The sequence below is a fragment of the Notolepis coatsorum genome (genome assembly GCF_963971535.1).
Source record: "Notolepis coatsorum genome assembly, chromosome: 9".
Classification (NCBI taxonomy): Eukaryota; Metazoa; Chordata; class Actinopteri; order Aulopiformes; family Paralepididae; genus Notolepis; species Notolepis coatsorum.
In genome coordinates this window covers 128,357,514-128,374,702 of record NC_140173.1, presented here as the reverse complement: position 1 = coordinate 128,374,702, position 17,189 = coordinate 128,357,514, and the positions used below count along the sequence as shown (strand labels likewise).

Below are 17,189 nucleotides of genomic sequence, written 5' to 3'. Positions count from 1 at the left end.
TTGATACTCAATTGATTAATGTCAATCAATCATGTGAATGATTTGTTTTGATCAATAAAGATAAGCCAGTCACACACCAGAGATATGGCATTTTCACATTATGCATCTACGCTGCTTGGGGGCAGCGTGTAAACGCCCTCTACCCTTTTTGGCCAATCATAGCCTGGGACGCCCTTTAGAAGGCGGGAGTGAAGCGGATGAGGGCGTGGCTAGGGCGTGTCTAGGTAGATTTCGCGCGAAAGTTGGTGTCTGGTTCCTGCGTCGAGCGTATTTCCGGCAAAGCAGACGAGATAAACTCGTCTTTGAGCCATTTAATTGATTAAGAGACTATTTATTTCGCGAGCGGGTGGCGTTTTATAGCAGCAGGGAGAGAAACTATCCACGGATTCCACGGCGTCGCTACTCCACCAAGTCATCATGTCTCAGGCCCGCGTTACGGACTTCTTCTCTCAGAGAAAGAAAGGCAGCAGCGCTGAAGAAGCAGACACGCGTAGAAAAGGGAACAAACTAGCGCAACAACAAATCTTTGTGGACAACAGCGGATTCTCCGGAGTCTGCAACGCACTCCCCCCGGTCAAACCAAAAGCAAGATCTAGTAAAAGCACATCGACAGCAGTCGCGAAAAAGAGATCCACCCGCGCTGCGAACTCTGTCCACGAAGAGTTCCTCCGGGTGATCGAAGAGGCCACCGCCGCGGGAGACGAGCAGCCGGACACAGGTCACTATGAATTGAAAATCTGATGTAAACGAGACGAAAGTCTTTCTCTGGTCTGCATCCCCTTAACAATTGTATGTATTGATCCGTACTGTATTGTACCCATTCTGCAATCTGTTAAATAAAGTTTTCATTCATTCATTCATTCAGGTCTCCCCCCGAGTCCTCACACCCCGAAGCGCAGCGCGGCCGCGGCGGAGTTCGACCTCGGAGCCTCTGTGTTCTCCGCCACCGCCGACCACAGCACCGCCAAGAAGAAGCAGCGAGTGGAGGGGGATAATAAAGGTGCTGAGGGTGCGAAGGAAGAACACGGAGCGAAAACTACTGTGAAAAGGACTGCCAGGAAAAAGCTGATTCTTCTTCCCCAAGAAGACGAACAACAGGTAATGTTAAGGATGTTACCTGATGAATTGAAAATGGGGGACCCTGATGTAAACATGACTAAAGTCTTTCTCTGGTCTGCATCCCCTTAACAATTGTGTGTGTATTGAGCCGTACTGTATTGTACCCATTCTGCAATCTGTTAATAAAGTTTTCAATCGATCATGTTAAGGACGTGTTTGCATTGATCTTGAATTTGTGCACGGTGAGTGGTGGTTATGGTTCAAATAAGGGATAAACTACTTTTAGGTGACTTGCAGCTTGGTCAAAAAGTGACGAACCCCCCCCTCAACAAAACATCGATAATAATATAACCCCATGATGAGATCTAGCATTTACACCATCCTCCAGCCAGCCAGCCTAATGACTACCATTCACACTGTATGGTAAATAACGCCAACTCTCTTTGTTGCAAAAGGTGTCGTGCGTTTAACAATGTCATTTGATTTACTCTTTTCAAATGCTAAATGAAAGACTAACCATCTAACTATCTTTTTTTTGTCCTGTCCTCAACAGTCAACGGCCCGCTCTCTGGTTGATGATGTGGCTCAGTCTCCCTGTCAGCCTGCTGTGGCTGAGAAGCAGACCAAGACCCAAGTCACCCACAATAGTACCAACTCTCCTCAAGCCACCGCCAAGCAGACTGGAAAACAGGTAATCTTGTTTGTTTGATTGAACATTTTAATTAACATATTGCAGAATGGGTACAGCACAATACACACAATTGTTAAGGTGTAATGTAGTGTGATGTCATAGAAAACTACGATTTCTAATATTCCCTCCAAGATATTTAAAGTCTCCTTTTAGGGAGGCTTTTTGTAAATGTCGTCTTGGTCAATAAGTTCTCTAATATGATAACATTGACTTATTTCCCAGCCTGGGTACAAGGCACTACTCTGATCTTGCTCTGACAACACGTGGCTCAACATGCAAGCCGTCGATCATGTTTTGATTGTGGTCTAGGCAGCTATTGTGTGTAAATGATTAAAGACCTGACTACAATAATGTGACAATGTCTTTTACCCCCAGGCTTTGTCTAAAGACGATCTCGCTGCCCTCAAGTCACGCCTTCAGAAAATCAAGAAACAGTCAGAAAAACTGTCACACTCTGTCCCTTCCACCTGCACAGCTGTCCCGGCCACCAAGGATACCACACCGACCACCAAGACTCCCACCGTTGATGGCACAGCCCTCAAGGCCACTGTGGCGCGGGCTAAAGAGCTAGTAGCTAGAGCCCAGAGGAGGACGGAGCAGAAGGGAGAGGAGGAGAACAAGGAGACACAAGATGGGTGAGGAACGATTGTTTGTTTGGGGATGGGGGTGGTTTGCATGGGTGTGTGTTGATGCCAATCTGAGACATTTGCTATGATTAAACGGGGTATCTGAGGGGGGGGCGGGGGGTTGGCTTGTAGGGGATCATGTCACTTTAGTAGAATATTGGTGAATAATTTTGGCTGCCCAATGTGTCTATAATGGACTAAATGGCATTAATTTCCTGGGAAAGTTAATGCCATAGATATTCACAAACTCATTTATATTGAGTTAGAAAAATGTATCTAAATGTTCTGCTGGAAGTGTAAACCCCTACGCCCGTCTACTGGTAAGATGCAGTGCTAACATCTCTTGGATCTCTCCCTTCCAGTGATAGTCTGCCAGCCTACCAGCGCTACCATACCTTAGCACAGGCTGTCCCCCCTGGCCTGTCCCTGCCCTACCAGTACAAGCTGCTGGCTGAGATGTTCCGGAGCATGGACACCATCGCCTCAATGCTATACAACCGATCCGAGACGGTGACCTTTGCCAGGGTCAAGCAGGGCGTTCAGGACATGATGCACAAGTGGGTGGTGGATATTTTCGATTGTGAAAATGAATGCAACCTTGGAGATATTTTATTATTTAGAATTGTTTTGATATTTAATTAGTTAACTAACAAAATGTCGCATTATGGGAAGACATTTCAATGTATAGTCTTCAGCTTTCCTAAACATGTCTTATTGGAATTCTCCCTTTCAGGCGTTTTGAGGAGAGTCACATGGGTCAGATGAAGACTGTGTTTCCTACAGCCTACACCTTTAGACAGGAGAAAAACATCCCTAGCTTCAGCTCCAACATCAAGAGGGGCAGCTATCAGCTCACCATTGAACCTGTTCTTCACACTGGTGAGAGGATACGCACACACATGATGCTTTCCAGTTGGGCTGCCTCCTCATTGTCAGCTATGATGCCGCGTTGTTGCACTTCATGGTTTAAAAACAAAGGTCAATAGAATTGACTCCTGTTACTGTTAAAAGGGTTTAAATTACATTACATTATTAAATTGCACTGCCATAAAAAATCTTAACCCTGGACTCCATTACTGAATTTTGCCCATCAATGCAAAATTGGCAAAAGCTAAAACCGCAATGAATCTGTTATTTCTTCCTCAAAGTGTTTTTCCTTACCATGTTCTGTCTCCATGTCCCCCTCAGACCAGCGGGAAGCACGTCCCCTCCTGTCAGCCTCTCGTCTCCTGGAGAGACGGCAGATCTTCCACCAGAACCTGGTCTCTATAGTCAAACAACACCACAAGGTAAGACTCTTACTTTCTGCTCTCCTATAACTTGAATGCTCTGGTCAGAGTGGTCTATGTGGCAGCAGTCTGCGGCGGTGCAGGTCCCCGACAACGGGACCCCCCGCCCCTCCTGAAACTTAAAAAAAAACGGAAGCGAGCTAGCTCTATAATACATAAATCAGTTTTTCATATCAAATATAATATATATTATATATATAATATATTCATATAAATCAATCTTCAATCAGAAAAAAAGCTACCAAATCCATTCTGAGACGACGGAGCACTGACTAGCGTTGTGTGTAACGAGTCTCAGGCCATGTCCAGACTAAAAACGATTTTGGTCGTTTTAGGCAAAGTATTTGTTCGTTTTGCACCGTTCTGCCACACGGAACTGCGTTCTGACAGCCTGAAGATGGTACTAATCTAGCCTAATCTTTATCTGCAACTGTGAAGAAAAACCCCATTGGTTTAAACAGAATTAATAGAAAAAAATATTTAAAAAAGTATTATTAAAAAAATAAATTTGAATGTTGATTTAGAATTCGAATGCCAACGTAACAAACGAAGGTTTGAACGTTTGGGCTCAGCCCTACTGGATAGTTGACTTAATGATATTGTTAATATTTATTTACCTAATTTATGTGCAATCGTTTAATTTCAGCTCTGTGTAGAGAAATGCACAGATGCTAACAACCGCCTTACACTGTTGACCCCACGTATCCGTGACACGCGCGCCCCACGACATCACTGGTAGTTTCGGGGGGCCTACCACCACCCCCCCCCCCCCCCCCCCTGAAAAAATGGACCCTATGCGCATAGTTACTCAGGCTGCAATTGTCGCAGTTGATACCGTTTTAAGACTGTCCAAGGGTGGCCACGGGTCCTTACAATTCTTATGAAAGGCCTTTTTTTTTATTGTCTTAAATTCTGTTTCAGATGGTGTCCAAAATCCCAAATGCCTGTAAAATGACTACTAATTCCTAGTCATCATGTAACCGTCTCTGGTCTTAGCTATTTGTGTTCTCAAACTTTGTCCAATGGTGACTACCGTAGCACCGGTCTTGATGGCATAGAGGAGCTAGCTCATACAACTATATAAATCCTGGAAGAAGCTCCGCCCACTCGCTGTCTGCTTAGAATGCTTTCAAAATGGCAGCAAAACAGCCAGGAGATAGTTGTTTATGGCTTATCAGACTTCAATGGACCTGTCTCAAAACCCTGCCCTCTTTTCTTGATCCTCCAATCACAGCTGTCGCTTACCTCTGACTTCCTCGTACAAACAAAGTTTGTACGAGGAAGTCAGAGGTAAGCGACAGCTGTGATTGGAGGATCAAGAAAAGGGGCAGGGTTTGAGACAGGTCTTGAGCTACTTACTTTTCAATAGCTAATGCATCAAGGACATAAACTCAACCAAGCACCCACCCACAGTCCTTAACCATCTATACAGACTATGCTTATTACAACAGGACTGAGCCATTAACTCCACAACTCTCATGCAAATCTCCTACTATGCTAATATATTGAGTGAAGCACTCAAGTTCGGCACTACTAGATGAACAATACCACTCGCCCCCTGGCTGCCAGAGGTGTTGCTGCTGACTTGTTGTACACAATTTGCATGTCTCTTTGGATAAAATCTAATGTAAAATCACTCTTGGCCGAGAGGGATTGAACTCTGCCATGAACAACTTGGTGTTTAATGTTGTGGTTAAAAAAAGAAAATTATTAACACTAGTAGGTGGAGAGAAATGTGTGTGAGTCTCTGGGTTGCCATGTTGCACAAAACATTCTGCATTGTGTTGGATATAGATGGTCTCTCATTCGAATAATATGGCAACACAATTATCGGTCAGATTCAAACCTCTTAAGACATCATCCCCGCTGATCTTAGTTTGACCCACCCAAAGAATATGTATTTTCCAGTGCTTCCTCCCCCCTTGCTACAAAGCTCATGCACCATCTTGCAGACTGTGTCGCACGAACAGCTAGCAGCACTAGCTAACCCGAGCCTTTGAGCTAGCTAGTTGTATACCTTAGCTTTGAGCTAGCTAGTTGTATATCTGCGCCTTGAGCTAGCTAGTTATATACCTGAGCCAGCTAGTTGGCTAACTTGAGCTGTGACCATTAATTGTTTAAGCCATGGATCATGATGGAAATCTAGTAATATTTATTGGGGAAGTTCTCTGTTCCCTGATGCCCTTTATCATCACTGGTGCACCCCTAGGATGCTATTAGTGATGGATGTCCACAATCGAGGGCTTGTATGTATTCATCGTGTGTCCATCATTCTGTCTGTCCCCAGGAATTCCTGTCCTCGTTGGACTCTCCCATGTCCGTACCAGAGGACAAGCTGACCCGGTGGCATCCTCGCTTTAACGTGGATACGGTACCGGCGGTCCAGCCCGGGCCTCTGCCCCAGCCCCCCCACACTGACAAACTCACCACAGCACAGGAGGTCCTGGATAAGGCCCGCTCCATGATGACACCCAAGGTAAATGTCTACATTTGGGAATTTGTTTAATTAAAGCTACAAGGTGTAAGACCTTTTTGTTTTATGTGGACACACTGACTCAGTCCACTGTGAGCGATTTTCTTTGACCAGTGCAGATTTTTTTTTTTTTTTAAATCGGTGAACAAAAGTATCTTATATTGTAGCTTGAACTAATAGACCTTTACAGTCTCTCTTAATTTCTGCCTAAATAGCTTTTCTCACAATAAGTGAAAAAGATTGACCTGGGAAATCCAAAATGGTGTTTTATGACTTGCCACAGACTTATGACATCGCTCTTAGCAGAGATGAGGCCTCTCGCTGTAGGAACTTAGCAGGGATGAGGCCTCTCGCTGTAGGAACTTAGCAGGGATAAGACCTCTCGCTGTAGGAACTTAGCAGGGATAAGACCCCTCGCTGTAGGAACTTAGCAGGGATGAGGCCTCTCGCTGTAGGAACTTAATGGGGATAAGACCTCGCTGTAGTAACTTAGCTGGGATAAGACTCCTCGCTGTAGGAACTTAACGGGGATAAGACCTCGCTGTAGGAACTTAGCTGGGATAAGACTCCTCGCTGTAGGAACTTAACGGGGATAAGACCTCGCTGTAGGAACTTAGCTGGGTTACGGCCTCTCGCTGTAGGAACTTAGCTGGGTTACGGCCTCTCGCTGTAGGAACTTACCGGGGATAAGGCATCTCGCTGTAGGAACTTGGGATGGCTTGGTAGTGGTGTCTAATTCTAGTGATTGGTCGGCTGCTTAACCACTTGTGACTCTGTGTTTAGATGGAGAAGGCACTGGCCAACTTGGCTCTGAAGACTGCAGAGACGGCAGCAGCAGCAGTAGTATCGGGGGGTAAAGAAACGGCTGTGGTCTCTCCCCACCCCTCCTCTACTGCTGCTACTACTACCTCCACCCCATCCACCACTGCTCAGACCCCTGGTGCACTGAAGGGAGTCTCCCAGTCCTTGCTGGAGAGGGTAGGTACCTTCACAATTATATGATCAAGGACATGTATTATCAAGGGGAAATCTATTTCCTATAGGTAGGAAGTTAACACCAGCCAGATGCTGATGTGTGTGATTGTTATTGACCGCCACCCATGTTACAACCTGGTTGTCTGTCACTAGGTCTAGTAGGTAAGGGTTATCACACTTTCAACACCATACAAAGACTGCCTTGTGATTGTATAATACACAACATTGACAAACATAATAATGACACACATGGCATGTCCCAGAAGAATTCATGATACACTCGCGGTTAAATCACCATGAATATACCACTGCGCTGCCTTTTAGAATGTTGTAGCAAGTTTCAACTGCCATTCATCAAACGGAAACTGTCAACATGACCGGCTACTCCGCGGACAACACTATGTTTGATTTAACGTACCCATTAACTATAAACGAGTGGATAGATAGATGGGAGTCTAATGCAGGCGAAAGTCGGAAAAAGTCATCGGCACCTCGGACAGTTCCAGTTCAATGCCCAGGCCGTCCACTTGGTGGTGTTGAAGGATTAATGGCAGCTTTTCTCCAGCGCGTCCTAGAAACCTAAAGCGAACTGGCTGTTAATTGAACGCTTGTTTTCTCTTAATGTTTGTGCTTAGATTCGTGCAAAGGAGGCCCAGAAGCTACAGGCGGCCATGACGCGAAACCCTGTCCAGGAAGAGCGCCTTCTGATGATGTCACGGCTGGGAGAGCTGGCCAGGATCCTGCGGAACGTCTTTGTAGCCGAGAAGAAACCAGCGCTCATCATGGAACTGGCCTGCAACAGGATGGTGGCGAGCTACCGCTCTGCTCTCAGTACTGGTTAGTAGCTTGTTATTAGAGATCAAGAACAGAGCGTTCTCATCACACTTATTTTGGTGCGATCGTGCTAGGATTCGACCCCGGATGGCTAGTGTAAAACCCCCCTAACACTCCCAAAATGTAGCACTGAACGGCACAGGAAGTCCTTCATTCTTGACAGCCATCAGACTTTACACTGCATCACTGAGCACAGAGTGACAGTTACCATCTTCCTGGACTTTTACTTTCAAAACAACATTGTCGATATTACACTTACAGTACACTTAATGTAGATCTCTGTATATTTGTACTGTGTATTTATATTAGAATGTACATACATTGGGGCGGCTAGGTGGTGCAGTGGGCAAGGCGCTAGCCACAAATGCAGTCGACGCTGGGTTCGAGCCCATCTCTCTGCATTGCTATCAGCTTGGCTGGTCGTTCATACTAACACAATTGGCAGTGTTAGGGGTGGGTCCTGGTCGTTGTAAACAGCGACTCCTACAGTTCGGTCGGGGCGCCTGCTCAGCGAGGATAGGATCTAAGGATGTGATCCTTCCACACGTTACACCCTCTCAGTGAAGCGACCAGGAAGGGGATTGGGAATTGGCATAACGACTAACATTGGGAGGGGAGAAAAACGGAGGAAAAGGGAGGGGGAAAAGATCAACAAAAAAAATTTACAAATGGAATCCCGGACTGTACTTTATCTTATTATTCTTAGGCTTATTTTATTCTTAGGCAATCTTTTGTTCTTATTCGTGATTTGTTTGTCTACCTAAATGTTTACTGAGCGATTTGTAGTGCCAAATTTCCCTCGGATGATTAAAGTATTTCTATATCTACTCTTACTAGTGTACATGATAACTGTACATACATCAGATTAGCATATTACTACTAGCTTCATTATATTTATTTATTCCATTTAATCACTATATTGTTAATGCACTTTACTGTTACCTTGGACTCTGGTTAGATGCCAACTTATTTTCATGTACTGTATTGATGTACAATGACAATACATTTTAATCTAAATAGTTTGCCTGTTATAGGACCACTGTTTCTCTCTGTACATGTGTTTATAGGAGAATGGAGGATAAAAGATTGATTAAATAAATGAGTAAAAGGGCTACTAATAACAAAGTTATGACTATTGGTTTCTTCTTTTTTCCAGGCGATATGGAGAAGCACCTCCGGCTGCTGGCAGGGCTGACTCCCGATTGGCTGACTATCCACCCAATCAGGAAAGACGTCTACTTGAAGCTGAGTAAGAACACGGACCTGAACGTTGTCCTGGAGAAACTCAACATCAAAATCAAAGAGGAAGAGAGATTGTGAAGACTTTTGCTGTGTAATGCGAAAACAATGGAAGAAATTAGTTTTGGGTTAAAAGATTGCCTGGAAGTCTTGTGTGAAGAGCTGCCACAGAAGATCTCACGACCGTCATGGAAGAAACTCAATCAACCCATCCTCCGTTTTGGTACCCGTTGCAGTTTTGGCTATTTCTACAATCAAATCCAAGTGATTCACCAAAGATGACCGGCGTCCATAGCAACCATCTAACCTGTTCCCCATTTCCAAAGGGGGCTGCCAGGACTTTATTCATAAATTTTCCAGAAAAGCATTTTTCAACAGGATTTTCAGCTAGTGTTCATGAGCTTAATAATGTCCAATTAAATTTTATAATATGAACATGTTCAGTTCATCATGACCGTTACATTTTATTTTATAATATGAACATGTTCAGTTCATCATGACCTTTATGAAAGTGCTTAATGTGCAATTCTAGACATTTTGACAAGTTTGTCTGTGTGCATTTTTTTCCCTCTTGGGTTTTTAATGATCACATTCTACCATCACTTTTTTTCTTTTTTTTAAGGATAAAATGTTTGGATCTGTTGTAACAAGTTGATCAAACTGTCTTATTCTCTCAGGTCTCTTACGTGATAAAAAAAAACAAAATAAAACAATTTGTTCATATTGATCTTTTTAATATGTAAAAAGTGCACCGTTGCATGTCAGACAGGGTCCATAATCAAAGCCTCTAAAAGTGAGTACAGATCTAGTCTGCTTCAGTCTAGTTCAGTGCTTCTCAAACTTTTTCTGTGATTTGATTGATTGAAAACTTTATTAACAGATTGCAGAATGGGTACAATACAGTACAGCTCAATACACACAATTGTCAAGGGGATGCAGACCAGAGAAAGACTTTCGTCTTGTTTACATCAGGGTCCCCCATTTTCAATTCATCAGGACATATATGACATACATGACATACAGATAGTCAGTACTGCTACATCTATACATTTATGACATACCAGATTTGCAAATACAGTACTGTTTGTGATACAGAAGGGGTCAGGAAAAGGGAGTATATACATTTGACGTAGAAACTGTACATTGGAGGAGGTGGGGGGGGGGGGTTGGGTACACTGGGATATTGACAACCATACTGGGTAATCTACATTGGAGGGGGGGGGGGGGCACACTGTATATACAAGCAAAACTGTACATTGAGGGGGGGGGGGGGGAGACACTGTACAAACAAACAAAATTGTACATTGGACTATTGACAACCATACTAGGTAAATGACTGTACATTGGAGGGGGTTGGGTTAGGATATTTACAGGGGCCAGTGTTGAATTGCAGTCTCCCGTAGGTGTCCCTTGAGAGAGGTTTTGAAAGTGGGTAGTGATCCACATTCCTTTACAGCTTTGGGTAGGGCGTTCCACATTGATGTGGCATAATTGCGAAACGTGTTTAGTCCCTTATTTGAGCCGAATCTGGGTTTAACATGATTTGTGGAGCTCCCTCTGGTGTTGTGATCGTGGTATTCACTGACCTTTGGGAAGTATTTTGACATGTACATGGGTACCTTGGTCGTGTAGTGTATCTTGTAGACCAGGCCCATTGCAAGTTGCTGTACTCTGTCGTCTACTCTAAGCCATCCTAGGGCAGGGGTGAGGTGGGTTCTAGGAGTAAGGTCAAGCAGTAGTCTGACCAGTTTGTTTTGAGATGTTTGTAATTTTGTTTTTAGCGCCTTTGAGGTGCTTTGGTACCATGAGGTGCAAGCATAGTCGTAGTACCCCTGAATGAGTGCTCCTGCCAGAGTCTTCAGGGTATTCTTGTTTACCAGAGAGGAGATCCGGTACAAGAATCGAGTTAGTTGGTTGACTTTTTTTATTACATTGGATGCCATTTTGTCACAGGAGAGATTAGCCTCTAGGATGGAACCCAGGTAGGTAATTTCATCTTTCCTTGTGACAATATTGTCACCCACTGTAACTGAGAAGCCGTCGGTCTTGCTGAGTTTGTTATTTGAACCGAAGAGAATGGACTCTGTTTTGCCCATGTGTAATGATAGTTTGTTATCAGCGAGCCATATGCAGATTCTGCCTAGTTCCGAGCTGAGGGTTTTTTCAACCTGTAACTTGTTCTTGTCAGAGACCAGCAGGGCTGAGTCGTCCGCAAACAGGAACAAGTTGCAGTCACAAGCTGACGACATGTCATTTGCATAAATTAGGAACAGTAGCGGTCCTAGTATGCTTCCTTGTGGAACACCACAGCTCACTGTGAGGGGGGGGTGATAGGGTACCGTTTACCTCCACCATCTGTTCCCTCCCCTCAAGGTAGGATTGCATCCAGCTCACTGATAGACTATCAAAACCAATTGCTTTTAGCTTGTCAATCAGAATGGAGTGATTGACCGTGTCAAAGGCCTTTTGTAGGTCCAGCATGACCATGCCGCAGTATTTGCCTGCGTCAACCTCTTGTTTGATGTGGTCATTCAAATAGAGAAGGCATGTGTCAGTGGAGTGGGATGTTCTGAAGCCAGATTGGAATTCGTAGATTAGATTTTTTTCCGCTAGGTACTTTTCGACCTGTTCGTAGACTATTTTTTCCATGACTTTCGAGATGGAGGTGAGAATAGAAACAGGGCGGTAGTTGCCTGGGTCTAATTTGCTGCCCTTTTTGTGCAGAGGGGTCACCCTCGCAATTTTGAAGTCCTTGGGGACGTGTCCCTGTTTTATGGAGAGGTTTATTATGTGTGTGATGATTGGGGTGATGGCGGCTGCTGAGTCTCTGAGGAATTTGGAAGGGATGTTGTCGTGGCCAGTGGCCTTGTTAGGTTGGAGGGCGCTCAGTTTATTGAGTACCTCATCTGTTGTTACCATTTCCAGCTTGAAGTCGTCCTTGCGGACCCCTAGGTTTTTGTAGTAAGCTACTATGTGTTCTACCCCATAAAGCCCTGAGTGGGAGGGTAGTTTGTTTACCAGTGTTGTGGCTATGTTTGTGAAGAAAATGTTTAAGTAATTGGCTACATCCAGCTTGTCTGTGATGAGCGTGTTGTCCGTTTTTATGTTTATGTTTGAGAATCTGGTTTTAAGTTTTTTACTGCATCCTAGTTGATTATTGAGTAATTTCCAAAGTTCACGTGGTTTGTTTTTGTTTTCCTCAGTTTTGTCATTGATGAAATTCTTTTTTGCAGTTTAGTCTGTTTCTTTCTAGTTTGAGTTCAGTCACGTGGGCTTGGAGTTCACTGCTCGTGCTTTTAGTAAGCTTTGACTGACTTTTACGAAACTCAGAGCATTTTTTGTCTCTGGTTTTCATAGCGGCCAGTATTTCGGAGTGCATCCACGGCTCAGCGCGATTTTTTACCCTGGTGGTTCTTAGGGGGGCCATGTCGTTTAGTATTGTTGAGAATTTGGTTTTGAAACCAAGCCATGTTTCTTCAACCAGTGTACCATTGAGTTCATCTGACCAGTCCAGACTCTCCAGTTCAAGGTTGAAGGCCTCGCTAGAGTAGGTTTTGAGGTCTCTAGATGTGACTGTTTTGTGGCAGCCAGCCTTTTGTTTTAGTTTTTTGCGGGTACAGAATATCATATAATGATCACTTAACCAGCATGCTATAACCCCTTTATTGGAGATCTTGGACTTGTCGGAGGTCAGGCCCCCCTTTGGCGGACCCCCCTCGCCCCAACAAAATAGTCATGAAATGGGCCATGTTTAAATTTATTGAAATAACACCAATATCGTGACCTTTCAAATTGACAACACCTTCCCTCGTGAGAGCCACCTTGCCTCGCTGTGAAACAGCACTGCAGAATGGTCAGCTCCCATCTCCTCGCACAGCGCAGAGAACAGGCGCGCTTTCAGGGGTCGGGTTTTGAATTTACCACGTTTATAACTTCTGTCAACCTCATTCAGCTCAGGGCTAAGCTGTCTTGATGCTGGCACCTCTGTGAATTTACATTGCGCGTTTGGTGAGACCCCCTTGAATGAGTGCCTGTAGCCCCCTCCTTTTCCCTGCCATGGCCTGTGCACCGTCAGAGCAAAAGCCCACAGTTCTCCCATTTCAGTCCATGTTCTGTTGGGTAACTGTCAATAATTTTGAAAAGCTCATCAGCTGTCGCTCTGTTTTTGAAATATTTGCAAAACAGCAGATCTTCACTCAGTGACTGGGAATTTACAAAGCAAACATAGGAAATAAGCAAACAGTCTTTATTGCTGTCAGTCTTTGACAAGGCAACACGCATGTCATCCTCAAGGCTCAACTTGGCCCTATATTTTGTTTTCAGAGCTGTCATGGATGAAAAGCCAGCTTCACACAGATATGTGGTGCTGAATGGTATCAACACCTTAACTGCTGCATCATGAGATACTTGGTGCTCAGCATCACACTCTGAAACTAGCTCTCCAGGTGGTATCAGATGAGATTTCAATGAGTTCTTCCAAGAGTTTGGATGGAGATGTGTCGGGAAGCTTTGTCTCAATGTTGTCTGTAAAGTTTTTTTTTATCCAGTAACTTGGTGATCCTTTTCTGTGTTTTATTAAATAATGATTTTCAGATTTTGAGAAATGGTCAAACTTATCCAAATATGGCAACAGATAGCACGTTAGTGATAATTTTCTGTAATCCAATTTTTTTTTTTTATAAATCTCAAGGCCCCCCCTGTCATGCCTCTGCGCCCCCCCCTGGGGCACGTGCCCCACACTTTGAGAAACACTGGTCTAGTTAGAATGTCATGAAGACAGGGGCGGTTAGGTGGTCGAGCGGAGATTGCGTTCGTCACCAGCCCCGGAGCTGTGAGCTTGGTTCGCCTGTTCGAATCCAGCTCACAGCTCCGGGGTTGTCACCAGCTTGGCTGGCCGTCTGCACTGATACAATTGGCTGTATCAGAGGGTGGGAGAAGCTGGCGGGGTGGGTCCGGGTCGTTGTAAACAGCGACTCCTACAGTTCGGTCGGGGCGCCTGCTAAGCGCGGATTGGACGTGAGGGGGATAGTGTGGTCCTCCCACACGCTACGCCCTCTCAATGAGAATCCGCGCTGCCAGGTGAAAAGAAGCGGTGATTGGCTGGACGTGTGTCGGAGGAAGCACGTGGTAGCCTCCACTCTCCCAGATGATCTGACTGTGGGGGGTAAAGCGCAGCGACCAGGAAGGGACTGGGAATTGGCATACGACTAACATTGGGATGGGAGAAAATCGGAGGAAAATGGAGGGGGAAAAAGACAAAAAAAAAAAAAATAATGTCATGAAGACCTGGTGGCCACGCTACTCAGGAGAAACTTTGTGAATACGGGTCCTTATCACATCCTTCAGCTTTTCCCACCAAGGACTTGATCTTGGATGGTTGGGGCAATACTACTTGCCCCCAGTTACAAACCAAAAAGGAAGCTGTCCGATCTCCCATTGAAAAAATGGTTGAGGTAAATACATCGGACCTTTTAAAGAATATAAAGGAGGACAGTCTTGCCTTTATCCCTATGGGGCAGATCTGATATTATAAAAATGAATGTTACCAAGGCTAGCTTTTTTGATGTCCTCTATACTGCTAAAGTTCCCTCCTAGTTGGTTCAAAGAAATAAACAAATTATTTTCTGGCTTCCTATGGAACAACAGAAAACCTAGAATCAGCCATAAAAAAACTTATAAAACCAAGAAGTAGTGGAGGAATAGGACTACCAGATATCCACCAGTATTTCATAGCATATAACTCAAGATACCCCTTGCAGTGGGCTTACAATAGTGAGACAGATTGGCAGCTGGGAATGGCTTGAAGAACAAATGATAGAAGAACATAACAAAGATCTATCTCTTTCAATGTTGTGGTATAACCCAAAAATCACTCTGACTGGACAATCCGCGTTTAGAATTTTCATGTGAAATAGTGAAAATCTTACATAAACGCCTGACCTTTAGTGGATATTCCTTACCATCATGTCCATTGTGGAAAAACCTGTTGCTCTCTGCAGAAGGTAAAACCCTTAAAAATAATGTATGGCAACAACATAATATAACACAGGTGGGGCAAGTGATCGAAAGGGGAAATAGGATACCTTTTAATGAACTTAAAACACAGTTTGGGCTGAAAGACACAGAATTTTTATCTTATTTACAAATACAATCAGTTATTAAATCATTGTTGTCTAAAGGCATAGCTATAGGAACAAACAGAGTATTGGAAGAGACATTATGGGGAATTACAGGCAGGAAAGGCATTGTCTCTGTAATGTATAAACTATCATGTTCAACCACCCCTGATACCAATACCCAAACTAAAGTCCAATGGGAGTGAGACATGGGTATACCCATATCTGAAACACAATGGGAAGCAGCACTTAGGAATAGTACTAAAATATCAAAATGTGTTAGATATAAAATTATACAATTAAAGATACTACACAGGGCCTATATAACACCCTGTACACTGAATAAAATGAATCACACCCTACCCAAATTGTGCTGGCGTGGGTGTGGAGTAGAGGGTACGCTCATGCACTTGCTGTGGCACTGCCCGCTTGTTAGAACATTTTGGTTGGACACTGCTGAGGACCTGTCAGTTACTCTCCAAATTGACATTAATCCTTGCCCTATAACGTGTATATTGGGTGTAAAAATGGACACTGCTCAAGCAAAGATTGTAAATAATATTGTAGCACTGGCTTTTCTAGCATGCAAACGGATTATTTTAATGAACTGGAAAGAATGCAAACCGAACTGCTTCAGTTTGGAGAACTGGCGCAAGGACTTCATGGACTTGTTATCAATGGAACAGGCTGCTCTATCTCTTCAAGAGTGATAGGCCCGATGGCCTTCAAGGTCCCCTGAACTTTATTAGATCACTGTTTGTGTACTGAACCTTTGTAACACTCTGCAACCCCCCCCCCCCCCTTGCAGTTATTATTATTATTATTGTCTTAGTTTGTCTTGTCATGTATGTATTGTCTTGCTTGTGAAAAATAAAAACTTTAAATATGAGGGGAAAAAAGGAAGCTGTCTCTAATCTGTGAGGTCACCAAGTCTGAGTCTGTTTCCCCCCCCCCCAAACCACCTCCAATGTAAATTACCCAGTATGGTTGTCAATATCCCAGTGTACCCAACCTCCTCCAATGTACAGTTTCTACGTCAAATGTATATACTCCCTTTTCTTGACTCCTTCTGTATCACAAACAGTACTGTATTTGCAAATCTGGTATGTCATAAATGTATAGATGTAGCAGTACTGACTATCTGTATGTCATGTATGTCATATATGTCCTGATGAATTGAAAATGGGGGACCCTGATGTAAACAAGACGAAAGTCTTTCTCTGGTCTGCATCCTCTTAACAATTGTGTGTATTGAGCTGTACTGTATTGTACCCATTCTGCAATCTGTTAATAAAGTTTTCAATCAATCAATCAATCAAACCAATGGCCAACTTGCTCTATGGACGACAATTGTGACTTTGTGGACTCACGATTGTTTCAGCTTTTTACACATGAATAACTTTCTCATAGCGGTGCTAATAACCAGATAATCAATCAGCTCTTGAACACAAATTTCTTAATGACCTCACACTAGGACCACCATGGCATCTTTTTTTCTAGCACAGACACTTTTAGCATGAACACACATTTTGACCGTCCCAAGATCATTAGACTAATGGGAGTTCTTTATGTAGGGTGGATTTCAATTAAGACTGAACATGAAATGATTTCTTAACTTGATCCCAGCTCCTGCCGGTAACCATAGCATGCCTTCTAGTTGGACTGGGCAATATGTTATAACAAGTTTGTTTTTATAGTCCATCTGTGTTATTGTATCGTATTTGTTAATATGAATCATGATACACAATTCTGTTTAAATGAATCATAAAAAGCGAATTGATATTTCTCACTTCATTCTGAAATATTTGAATTCAACAGTTTGTTTGATGCTGTATCACACATTACCATGCAGTCCATTATGAACATTATTTGGAGTATTTAACATGA

General features: G+C 43.7%; 1 protein-coding gene across 1 annotated transcript; it reads left to right on the top strand.

Annotated features, from left to right (window-relative positions):
- Positions 1-265: 265 nt before the first annotated feature.
- cdt1 (chromatin licensing and DNA replication factor 1) lies at positions 266-9,664 on the top strand. Its single transcript, XM_084321338.1, has 11 exons — positions 266-718; positions 866-1,098; positions 1,613-1,750; positions 2,126-2,385; positions 2,739-2,933; positions 3,110-3,255; positions 3,565-3,665; positions 5,953-6,141; positions 6,922-7,116; positions 7,749-7,950; positions 9,104-9,664. The coding sequence occupies exons 1-11, from the start codon at positions 418-420 to the stop codon at positions 9,265-9,267; spliced, it is 2,124 nt and encodes a 707-aa protein (XP_084177464.1). The 5' UTR covers positions 266-417; the 3' UTR covers positions 9,268-9,664.
- The last annotated feature ends 7,525 nt before the right edge of the window (positions 9,665-17,189 follow it).